Raw genomic sequence first — 13,114 nt, forward strand, 5'->3', positions numbered from 1 at the left:
AAAAAAAAAAAAATGGGAGAAATATGATTGTTAGATTACCTATGGCTTACATTGCTACTTTTCTCTTTAAATTTCACTTAATGACTATGCTTTAAGAAACAGCCTACATGTACTTAAGTATTTTTTATTATTTACAAAAAATTAAATTTGAATTACTATTTCAAGAGGTACCCAGAAAATATACAGCATAAAAGACCTATTTCCATAATAGTAAAATGTTAATTTTATTTTACAAGAAACCTAAGTAATTAATGTTGAATTCTACACATCCTGACAAATTTTAACAGTAAAAGATAGTGGATTGCTACACTATGGACCATGCTTCTGCTTTGCAAAGGATCTATAGTATACCAGAATTTATGACTGCAACACATTAAGTACTTCAAGAGCAGTGAAACAGTATCTTAGAAACCCAAATTCCCAATATTTCACAACAACAAAAAAAGGCAGCCTACCAGACCGCAGCCAAATTGTAACTTTTACCTGAGTCTTCCTATTCTTGCAAATTTGCTAGACTGATACAGTTAATCTATTTTACAGTAAGTCAGCTATTAGGAAGTAGAACTGGATATTCACTAAATATAACAATGTGGAGATGAGAACGTATCCTGGTTTTGTTCTTCAGATATTATGTGATATACATGCTAAGGAAGAGAGGCATTCCTTTTATCATTCACAGCCTGGTCAACTGAATTGAAGAACATGAGCAAAAACCCTCTACCAGCAATATTGTTTTTGTTTGTTTTTACAATTACAAAGTACACACAGCATCACCAAGGCTGGAAAGACTCCAAAATTATCCAAGCCCAACCATCCACCTACCACCAATATTTTCCACTAAACCATGCTCTTCGGTACATCTCAGCATTTCTTAAACATCTCCAGTGACAGTGAGACTTCACCATGTCCCTGGGCAGCCTGTTCCAGCATTTCATCAGTCTTCAGGAGAAGTTTTCCCTAATATCCAACCTGAATCTCCCCTGGCACAACTTGAGGTCATTCCCATTTCTCCTGTCACTAGCTAAATGGGAGAAGAGGCCAACCCCCATCTCACTGCAACTTCCCTTCAAGTAATTGTATAGAGAATACACAGATATGCATAGGTAAATATACACACACGCCTACCACATATACACACACATATATACATATATGTATAAACACACACACAAGCGTGTAATGTTGGGGGACAAATTTATCCTCTATCACCCAGTGGAAAAGAAAAAAAAGCAGTATGAAGTATCTTTGATCTTTCAGAAGGAAAAGCAAATTACAAGTCTAACTATGAAGAATCGTATATTCAACTTACCACAGAGAGCACCAGCACGGCCTTCCAGAGTTACCTGCCATGTAAACGAATCTCCTCGCGTCTTCTCTGTTTCTAGGTCTTTAGGAGATGATGGAAAGACACACTTCCACAGTAAAAGTATCCGTGGAAGGTGGTATTGGACAACTGCAGGACCTGCAGGTATTGACAGCTGTCATGCCAATGTGAAGACTTGAAAACATCCAAAGAGTTCTCTTTGGTTCTTTTTACTATGTTCACAAAATCATTACAGCTGCAAACACATCCTTATGCTATTTCCCCAGCCTACTCATGCTTCGTAGATGGGAAATTTACCTGATATTCCACGTTCATACATGATTACATACCCACTGATACATTTACTAGTAGATAATGAACTATGACTTCTGTCTGAAGCACAGACTGTGTGGATCACCAGCATAAAAGAGATTTAATATGTAACAGCAATGTTCAGAAAAGCTAACATTTGCTATAGGTTAATGTACAAAGTGTGTTTTCTTTAATGCAAGAGAACCCTAGGAGTATTAGGCAGAAATAATAGCTGAAAACAAAAAACATGAACAAAACTGACAACATACTCTAGAATCAATAACCTGATCACTAATCAGAAAGAACAGTAACGTTTAGAGAGAATTAAACTGTTCTATCCCAGCACAAAATTAATAAGATATTTTTAAAAATAAAACAAAGTCACTGTAAATATTCATAATCACAAGAACATTTGATTAAACTTTTAAGCTTGTCTTCAAAATTTAATTAATTGCGGTCCCATCCAGTCACTGCCTTTCAAATATTGTTTCCAGTGATCTAACAATAAATTTGAAACTAACAGCCTTTTCACATAGAACACCTTAGTTAAGTAAAATTGTACGCAGCTATTACCTAACGTCATGAGGGCTGCTATTAAAAGCCATCCAGCCTGCGTTCGCTGTACTGAAAGGCGACTGTTCTGAGAAGCAGAACACAGCAAATCTTCTGCTAGTGTCATGATTACCTTCAAAGTTAAAGAGAGAGGAAAAAAAAAGACCATCAGCATCCTAGAAACTATCAGATGTTTTTTCCAATTGCATTTGCTGCAATACTTAACTATATTTCACTATCCCCAAATAGAACCTCATCTTCCTCTCACACTTTCTTATGAAGCTACAATGACTGACAGCAGTACTAGTCTAGGATGGCTTCAACATGTGCTTTGGGGAGCTAGGTATATTACTTAGCCTCTTTTTGTCCCTTCTTCTACCAACACTAAAGTAAGAGCTGATAACTCTGATACAAATATAGGGAAGTATAAAAGCATTCTGATATCCTACTTATATCACTACGTAGAAAAAAAAGCAGAGAGAGACATACAAATTACAGCTCAGAAGAAGTATAGAGAGGAGTAAAATGTCTTCTTTTTTTTTTTTTTTTTTTTTTAATATGTCCTACCATTTTTGCTGACAGTACTTAATTCAATAAGTAGTATGAATAAACAAGCAGGAAAGCAGGACATGCCAAGACATAAATCAATCCTGTCTCAGCTTCTCCACAATAATTGCATGTGATCTCTGACATGCAAAACACAAGGTGATAATCTGCACCTGTTAAAAGAACTCAAGCTACCTAGAATTTGCATGGAAGATCATACATATGTCCACGGACAACAGCCCACAGTATGGCAAAAGCTTGTAAAAGTATTCTGCAATTGGTTGGCCTCTTACATACATATTTCTTAAGTGTTAAAAAGTATTTCTTTCTTACTGCATTATATTTGAGTGCCAAAACAAACTGTTCACAAATTAGTATTACTAATAAGAAACGTCATTATCAATATTATCATTAAAAGCATCAGTACAGACAATAGCTCTCTATAATTTATTTGCACATTTACAAAGCCATGAAAATTTGCATGTGAGATTTGGCTTCATGAGTATTTTCTGTTTGTATACATGCAGAATTTCATTAGATATTAACATACTGTAAAATATTACTTTCCTCAATAGTGCTATTGGCCGTGAATAAATAGATTTAATAGATTTAGAGTATTTGATTCTAATTAAAAAAGCACCCTTGCTAAATCATACCAATAAAAATGACTAATCATTTACTATATTCAAATTACTTGATAAAGAAGCATTCTAGAAAGGATTTCTAATAGTTTCTAATAATTTCTATGTTCATGTACTAATACATATTTCTGAAGGATTTTTTGAAGTACCAGCATTAGTACAGAATGTTATGTATAAACCCACTAATTATTTCCTTTCTTTGAATAGATTCTACCTGTAAATCTAATCATTATCAAAGGTAAAATTTAAAACAGTTTCTGTCCAGGTCACTACTGCCTACATTTGGCATCTCCTTTTCAAAACCGCTCTGTTTGACACTGCTCTCTTTCAGTTCCTCAGAAAAAATTAGTCTGGAATCTGGCAGTGCTCCTAGAAAATAATGGAGAAGGACGTCTGTTAGCTCTTCTGTTCTCCCTCCCTGCCAGCTTAGTACAAAATACACTGTTTCTCCCACACTTTTCTCTGCTTTCCCATACCTACCTCATCTTGGCACTATTTGATTCTATTCTACTTCTCTAAAAGAAAGCTTTGTAAATTAGTAAGTTTCCCCATCAAATAGATACTGTAGCTCTGTTTAGGTGTACAGTATTGAATAGTACTTTCCTGTACAAGCAGGCAAATAACACTCATTTTGTTCTCTCCCCCTGAACGAGAAAGCCCCTGGTCAATCTATCACTAGAAAAAGTTTTTAAAAGCTAAAGAAAATGAAGAAAATTGACTTTTTTTTTTTTTTTTTTTAAATATCAGTTGTTTCATCAGCAGTTAATACACTGAATGTTGAGACCCATTAGCAGTAAAGTCTGCTGAGGAGTGGTATGGAATTGGCAGAGCTCTGTAACACTGGACAGGTGGCCTGGAATCACTGCAAGAATAATTTTGTGCTATTATGTTAAAGCACTCCTTTCGTTTCACAGAGGTATAATAATACAAAATCCACAGCCCTTTCACCAAAATGTGCCACTCCTGAAAACATCTCAATCAGAGCCAATGGACGTTACAAGAAGCAAGAAGGTAAGTTTCTCCATTTTGCAGAAAATTAGCATGTGCTGCTGATATTTGTGCTGCACCATGTTTTTCCAACTGTGAGCAACTCTGTGGATATAACAGTCATTGAGGTGGAAACAGCTTCTTTTCCCAGCCTTCATTTCTCTATCTGGATATCCCCCGAACTTCAGAGCACTGTATATCCTATCCATGCCAACAGAGAGAATAGCAAAGCTATCTTAGACTACACAAGAAACTGATTTCTGTTAAATCCTATGAAGGAATAAGAAAATGTATATCAGTCAGATTTGATTAAAAATGGTTGGACTTAACTAAGCATTTTCAAGATAAAACAGAATTATTGTTATTGGTATAGTGCCTGACTAAAGTGAACACTGCAGGGTCATTGTTAAGACTGGAAAATATTGCTTTGGCTTAATCTATGTTTGAATGAGCTTTCTTTCAGGAAATTTACTTCTAACACTGTAGCATGCAATAGGACTTGTCTGTTTACTTAAATTTTTTATTAAAAGAAAAATCTCTTCCTTTGGCGAAGTCTGATACATTTCAGCACTTCAGCTGACCATTTTCTTGAGTAAAAAAGCAAGAAAAATGATAGCTTTCTAATTTAGTCCAAATACAGAATTACAGAAGATTCTGTCATTTGAAAATAATTTTCTTATAAATTCTGAAAAACTTAACTCCACTTGAGAAATGTTTTCCTTGGGTAAACTGCTTTTTTGGAGCTGTTAAATTTAAGTCCTCCATAGATCCAGAGAAGTGACCTCTATTAGGGTAGAAATACCTAACAATCTTCTCCACAACAAAAAGATATCAGTGTGAATGGTTAATAAAATCACTAACGAACTTTCCCACAAAATTCTGATACATGTGAGAAAAACACTTGCTTTTTCATGATTGTGCTTTGAAATCCCCTTTTTGTAGAAAGAAAATACCACATCACTATCTTGGGTTTCGTGATCATGCGATGAAGAACACATGCAAATATTGCTGAAAAAAAAAAAAAAAAGAAAAAAAAAAAAAAAAAAAAAATCAAATAATTGCCTAATATTCAGACCATACCTTCCCTTTTCCATGTGGAATTCCCAGAGGACAGTGTTTTACTGCACCCAGTAAAGCAGCAATAGCAAAACTGAAGCCAGTTATTGCTTCTGGGGAGGATTTCAATGCGTTCAGACGTTCAATGCAACGATTCAACAGTAGAGACACGTAGGAGGGCAATGCTATTGCAATACAGCGTAAACACCAAGCTGCTGTGAGTCTAACTGGAATGCTGGGATGAAGGATGACAGAAATTACTGCATCCAGAACTCCTGAAAAATAGAATGCACAAATACATTTAAGAAGCTGGCAAACAGATGATTTCTAAGATGATGTCAACAAGCAAAACAGATAAGGAATTATCAAGTATCTAATTTCTGTACTTCTCTTTTAAAAGTACTGTTAATTTTACCATAAAATGTATTTGTCATCAAATTTAAAAACTACAATTCTTTAAAGAAAATACTACCCCAAAAAGTAAGAGAGTGAAAAAACCTTAAGACATCATCTGGTTATTCACCAACGCGAATTAAAAACTCTGTAATCATTCTCTAAGAATCAGAAACACATTCAAGGAAAAATGACACCTACATGAACCTATCCAGATGAAAACATTCTCACTGCAAGCAAGAAAAATCGATGAAGACACTCATCTTGATCAAACTGACTCCGTTTAAATACAATTCTTAATGAAGTTAAATTTGATACTAATCTTTTTTCCTATCTATTATTTTGAAATGAACATAATAGTGCAGACAAGAGATAATTTGAATATCCTAGTAATAGTGCAGACAAGAGATAATTTGAATATCCTAGGTCAAAGCCTGAAAATTTCATATGGCATGCAAAAACTTAACTTCTCTTCTTCCTTTTTGTTAGAAGAAACACAAAGTCCAGAATTAAAGGGGACCAGGTAAAGAGACTGCATGCTACAAACTGCACATATTGATTATTTCCCATGCCAATGAATTTTAAAGAGTTAACAGTCCAGCCACAAGCAATCATAGATCACAGTAAAAATGGGAATATATTTTATACTCTCGTACATGAAAAAAATTCAGGGCGCATACCTGTACTGGAGTCCTGTAGTAATGGTGCTGCTGTAGTTCCTAAGCCATGGATGAGACTCCCAAGTTCTTGAAGCGCACACACAAGCACATGCTGACTTCTCATTACATCTGTTGTACTAATTCGTGTCTCCAAGTTACTGTCACTCACTGAAGCATCTGATAACACAACATAGGAAGAACCCCATGAAATTGCTACCATAAATAAAACAAAGCGATCAGATAAAGGGTTTGCTATGGTACTTTGTCTGTATTACTAAACAAACTTTTATCATTACCATTTTAATCACTGATCAAATTGTTTTCGTAAAGGTTTATTTCATTAAGGGAAGTATATACTTAAATGTCTGTGAGGGCAGTTAGAAAAACAAAATGGAAAAAAAACACCAACACCAAACAGCTGATGAGAACAGTGGCTAGAAAGAAGCATGCTATTCCCAGCCTTCCCAAAGACGACTTTAAGAGGTCATGTTTCAACAAGGAATGAATATAACCTGTCAGATTATACACGTAGTAGGAAAAAAAAAAAAAAATCACAGGAAAGAAAGAAAGAGCAGAAGAGTGAATGAGGCACAAGAAGGGGGAGAATAAGGATAGACACGGTAATAGGGATGAAATAAAAATGGGAAAAAAACATTTACTTGTTTTGTTTCCTAATTTCATCTTTTGAGACACAAATTATCAAGTCAGTTTATACATTTATCATTTAGATACGTAAACAGAACACAGTATGCAGCAGTATAGTATTCTCTTTCATCCTCCCAAAAAGGATGATGGTGGGAGATCAGCAGTTTGCTTGGAAGCTATGTACCTGCCTACCTGTTTTCTTCAGGAGAAATACTCCTTTTTACAATTAGGAACAAACCATCAGTAGTGTCATATGTACTGAACAGGAAAGCAGAACATGGCTAGATGTGTATCAACTGTCAACTGTCATTTTACAATACTGCCTGCATTTCATTCCTGCACAGATTCATTATACTGTCATATTTGTAAGTGGTTAGTGATTTTGCTAGTGAGTAAGTAGCTAAAGTAAAAAAAGAAAGTGTTAATATCTACACACGTACTAACAAAAAAAAATGAAACAGCCCAAGTTAAAAACAAAACAAAACACACTACCAAAACCCTTCTAAATTATTATGGTAATAAATCAGCACTAGATGTTATTTTTCTGCAGTTTCTGGATTAGGAAGTTAGAAACCACTTAAAGAAAAAACAGAGGCCCAAATGGATAATCTTGTTAGATCCATACCCACAACTTTCTTCAGTTTCCAGATGGCCTGACAAATCTCCTTGGCAGCTGCAATTTGAGCTTTTTCCCCAAGAAGGCCTCCTACTGTAGCTCGAAGGATAAATGAAACACAGCAGCGACAGCCGATAGCCTCCATCTGATTCTGAATAGCCTTAGGGTGAGACTGAGAAACAAGATCTAGAATATGAGAAAGGAAGGCAGAGAAGTTCCTTTCAAGCCACTGTCCTCCTAATGTAGAGACAAATACCACATATGCCTGGAAAAGATTTGAAAAGAAGTCATATTTTAGAGGAAAATCATCTGGAGAACTGCTATCAGCTATCCCACATACATAATTATTTATGCCTCTGCAATTCCAGAAATACAACAATTTCTGAACTGAGTTCATATATCTGGTACATTCTCACCTGCAGGTAGCAGGTGAAAAATGTAGCCCTAAAAAATATTCTAGCAATAACACAGCTTAGTTTGACTGTAAGTTAATTCAAGTTGCTTGCCTTCTTTATTTCATTCCAGAGTGTGAGAAATGGCAGTTTACCCTGCACAGGCACTTGTTATGTAAAACACTGTGTTTGGTCTCACTGAACAACAGCTCCTAGCTATTTAATATTCTGCACATGGAACACAAATTTAATGTATGAATGCATTTTAAGAACTACTATGTTACAATACTGTAACCCATAACCCTGAGAGAATTTTATTATTACAGGCTTGGAATTAGGGAACATTTGCAGCCCCCAAGCACTGCTCTTAATCTCAATGAATTTTCATTGTTTGCTTTGCAGCGTAGGTACTATAGAAAGACTGTGGACATCACAACAAAGAGAAAGAATGCAGTGTCACTTTACAAATCTAATTACCAGAACACCATTTATTTTGCTACAGAATACACTCCCTTATAAATGCCTTCTATATGCATGCGCTGGGTTTTTTAATGAATAGATGTGTTACCACCAAGAAAAATGAATGCCATAAAATGAGTATATACAATCCAATATGCAATAGTCCTCAAAAGAAAGTTCATAAGTACTACCCATCAACAAACTTCTCTATTTACTTCTTATATACTGTGACTTGTGTACAACATTAATGACTAAACTATTTACACAAAAGAAAGTGATGTAATGCAGGTGGAAAAACAAGAAAATCCTATTGACAATTAATAGCTCTTAACAAATACTACTTAAGCTTAATAATGTACCAGTACATTACCACTGTTTTACAGATTCAAAAACTGAGGAATTTAACAGAATAGGGTTGCAAAGACTCATACTGCCACGGCTACATCTTGAACTTGACCATATCATGAATAAATACAAATTATTCTTCCATATATAAGAAGCCATCTTCAGAATTCTTACAGATTTTAAAAATTATAACAAACTGTAATTCAAATAATAACCAATACATTTTATAAACGAAAGCATTTTCTTCTTGCAGGCATAGGTATACACAAAACTCAGTTTCTTACAGAAACATCACTGATTTTACTGTGACAGCACAGCAAGAGCACACCGTATAGACCTGGTATGCATTAGCATAGAAATGCATGAAAAATGGAAACAATTTTTTTTAAGAAAGTACATGTAGTCAAAATACTGAAGTGAAATACCTATTCCTAGAAAAAATAAAAAATAAAAAAATCAATGAAATGATTGCATATATAGAAAACCCTAGGTGTCTGGCATGCATTTTCTAGGCAAACATTTCTCCCTGGCTTATCTGTCATTCTGCCAGAAGTTCATGTCCCCACCTAGCATGAGCTGAAGATGAAGACAATCTGTGAATACCTTCTAGCTGCTCCAATGCAAAGTCAGGCAGCTTCCATAAGTAATTCAAACTAATTTAGAGATTGTTTTTTGCACTACAGTAGTTGAAATGCCTAAAAATCCCCTTACTGTCAAACACTGACATGAATACTTGTACATTAAAATAATCACTACTGTTAGACATGTAAATGTTCATCAATACCATTAACATTTGAATACATAGGTTTTCACATGTATATGCTAAGATAACTGCAAGAAGCACTTAGCTTATCTCAAAAATTTACGCTTTTTACCAGTATGCACTGCACATTCTGACTTCAGCTCTTCTCAGTTAAAGTTTTATCCTTTAACTAAGCATTCTGGAACACAACAAAACCAGTCAGCAAATATTTGCTTTGTGTCACTAAACTGTTTCTCCTTATTTTTTAATTTTTAATTATTCAAAGCAGAACTCATTCTTTCAAAATGGGACTGAGAATGGTTGTATAGTAGGAAACCACTCCATGTTTAAGAAATTCTTGCACCTTCCCCCTCTAAATTTTAGGCACAAGGCAGTAAATTACTAATAAGAAACAATTTGATGCAAGTAATTACTTATATCACTTCTTTTTTTTTAATCACTTAACGATTTCACTAGTAACACACGCTTCATTTTGAAAGTTTCAAACTGCCATATAAACAACAAGAAACATTAGAAATCTTCTTTCTGGCACAATTCAAGGTGAAAATTTTTATTATTAAATTCTGTCACAGACACTAACAAGGATGAAATAAGGGATATATAAAAACAGTTGTAGGAATATTCAGCAATCTTAGAACAACATAAATGATGTAACACAAACCTGTGTGACTCCAACCCTAACATCTCTGCTGACTGAGCTGGTCCCTTTCAGCATATCACCACTGGCTCGTAGAAATCCATAACTTCCACGCAGAAATCCAGTTCCTAAGAGCTCCATCACTTCCTCCAAAGAGATTCTGCGGGAGTTATGCTTGGTGGATACTAAAAATAGATGTAATTGTTTAGAGGAATAGCTCTATAGAACTTACTCGTATTTCAGAGGTAAAGCTTTGACTCCAATCATTTTAGAAAAGATGGATTTAAACAAATCAGTAACACAACCAAATCCAAACATGCTTGAAACATTTTATATACAAACGCACACATACAAACATTCACATGCATATGCACACATCCTCTCTGTATGGTATTTACCATCAAATCTAGGCCCTCTCTGTAGAACAGTCTGTATAGCCTACTCCTGCTATCTTAAGCTTCACGAAAGCCCTGACCAACTCATCCACCTCACTAAAGACAACTTTCTCTTCCAGACTCAACACAGGACAGATTACCTTCCTGTTACACTTAGCCAGATACGGACATTGCAAAAGGTACTTTTAGAAACAAAAACCTTCTCAACTTAGTACCAATTCCTCGAAATAATGAGAGTAATAGAATGTGTTTACAATCTGCTGGAAAGAAAGAATCTCTGATTTCTATTCTGTTTCATTCCCTGGCAGAATATCCATTTAAAATATATGCTAGGAATTGTGCATGTGCAAACTTCACATGATTACTGCACAGTGTGTGAACTAAGCAATCTAAAATTTTTACTGTTTTTCACTCTATTTCTCATATTTTGATGAGACAGAGACTAAGACGACTTTAGATAATAAAGCAGTAATCGTAATCCCCACTGCCAATTGGTTATCACCTTCAAAGCAGAAATTTTGTAGCTACGTACTCCCTCATGTTTTGCTCCCTCCTCTTGTTCCCTAGCCCATTTTAGCCTTAACCCAGCTTCCATCTCACGCAGATCTAACTTGTTTTTAACCTAAGGATTCACTACTAAAAATAACCAACAAAACAGCTGGATGAGCTTCTTGTATTACTAAAGTGTTAAGGTTATATAACTACATTGCTTGGAAGAAGAAAACAGTTTATAAAGAGGACCGAGAAGGTTTTTTCCTCCTCCTATTTTAATATAAAAAGACCAGTTTTAATTGTTTTCTTCTGTCTAAAGATTTTTTTTTTTCTAAAAAATCTCTTCGGAATACAAGATTTTAAGAATCTTCAAAGTAAGCAGATAACCTCAAGAATTTTGAAAAAGCAGTAAGCTGGGCTTAACGACTTCATTTTGTCATTTTCTGCTTATCGCACTCAAAGTCTTGATGCCATTAAAAGAAGAATCATACTCACTCTGCATCATGCTATATTTCACATAGATTACAGTTGGAAGTTTAGTTTTGGGCTCCTAAGACTGGACTGAAAACGCCCACTCCGAATGATACCAAAGATTTGAGATGCTAAATTTGTCTCAGGATGCCTATCAACAGAAACTGTTATACGTGCTCTGTTAAGAGAGCTGTGTGTTCATTCCTGCTTCAGATCATGTCTGTACCCCTATACAATCCAAAAATGGTACTGACAATTGTGAAAAAACAGTTTAAAAACCCATCCTTAGCTCTTCGGTTTGACAGGCAGATACTCCATCACATCTTAGTGTTCCTTACACATTGCAAAAATACAACAATATTCTTGTAACAGAGGAAACTAGTTTTACCAAATATTTTTTCTTGTTTATTATTACTGTCAGTGAGTGTAGAGTATATAGTTGTGCAACACAAGTAAAAACATTACAGTATTATATGAGAAAAAAATGTTATGAGAATAAAAGTTAACAAAAAGATCAAACAACAGATACAAACAGCTTGATGAAGTTTACATGGTGATTTTACTTCAGGTTTCAGAACTTCAGAGTTTCTGAACATCTGATAAGATTTTTACAGATGACGAATCACCAAAGTGCATACCTTACCTGTTGCCTGCTTAGATGTTAAAGCTCTAGCCAGTACTGTGCCTAAAAGTTTTGAAACTGCTAAATGTACATCATAATTAGAACCTTCAAAAGATTTAAAACACAAAGTCACAATGCTATCCAGATCCGTACTCCACATAAATACTGCTTCATTCTGAAGTTCTAGAAGACACTAGACAAAAAAGAGAAAAGGAAGTAAAAATGCCTAAGGTTAATGTTTTGTTATGGAAAAGCACTCAGTACAGACTTTAGCTTGCAGCATAAGACTGAGTTCTCCCTAATAAAATAAGCATGTTGCTTCATACTAAAATTACTTGATTTTTTGCTGCCAGGGCAATGTCAAAGAAATACAGACAAGCAAAAAGTGTATTTACTGATGTGTTTATCATCCATTAAATGAAAGCTTTGTTTAGGGAGTTACTAAACAGCAAATAATGAGAGCACTTTACCTTTGCAGCAGCACAGCGGACTGCCATGGATCGATCTGTCAGGCATGATCGGGCAGCCTTGTAAATATCTCTGTGACAAGAGATAGCAGCAGCTCCTAAACCCTTCAACATATTTTGTAAACTAAGCATGATTTCATAACGACCTTGAGACTGAAAAATGGAAAAGAAAAAACGTTACAGTTCCATAGTCCTAAACTCCTTGGAAATAGAAAATGGTGCCTAACAAAACAAGTAAACAAATATATGAGATTTTTTTCACCGTTAGAAATCTGTTTATGCTGAAATGAGTTAGAGAACTCGTTCTATAACACTATAACCAAGTAAAGATAAAAGATTCTGCATTCTATGAAAAGGTACT

The 13,114-nt window shown here is 34.9% G+C and overlaps 1 protein-coding gene across 4 annotated transcripts in view; it reads right to left on the reverse strand.

Annotated features, from left to right (window-relative positions):
* Window positions 1-13,114, reverse strand: part of HEATR5A (HEAT repeat containing 5A) — a 59,469-nt gene that overhangs the window by 29,525 nt on the left and 16,830 nt on the right. For all 4 annotated transcript variants that reach the window (XM_052694695.1, XM_052694694.1, XM_052694692.1 and 1 more), the window contains exons 6-13: window positions 12,757-12,906; window positions 12,308-12,479; window positions 10,331-10,491; window positions 7,720-7,975; window positions 6,471-6,626; window positions 5,422-5,672; window positions 2,189-2,300; window positions 1,310-1,462 (exon numbers count right to left, since the gene is read on the reverse strand). In XM_052694695.1, the coding sequence (XP_052550655.1) occupies window positions 1,310-1,462; window positions 2,189-2,300; window positions 5,422-5,672; window positions 6,471-6,626; window positions 7,720-7,975; window positions 10,331-10,491; window positions 12,308-12,479; window positions 12,757-12,906 (1,411 nt within the window). The remainder of the gene's footprint in view (window positions 1-1,309; window positions 1,463-2,188; window positions 2,301-5,421; window positions 5,673-6,470; window positions 6,627-7,719; window positions 7,976-10,330; window positions 10,492-12,307; window positions 12,480-12,756; window positions 12,907-13,114) is intronic.

This window comes from Tympanuchus pallidicinctus, unplaced genomic scaffold (assembly GCF_026119805.1).
Source record: "Tympanuchus pallidicinctus isolate F22 unplaced genomic scaffold, pur_lepc_1.0 scaffold3, whole genome shotgun sequence".
Taxonomy (NCBI): Eukaryota; Metazoa; Chordata; class Aves; order Galliformes; family Phasianidae; genus Tympanuchus; species Tympanuchus pallidicinctus.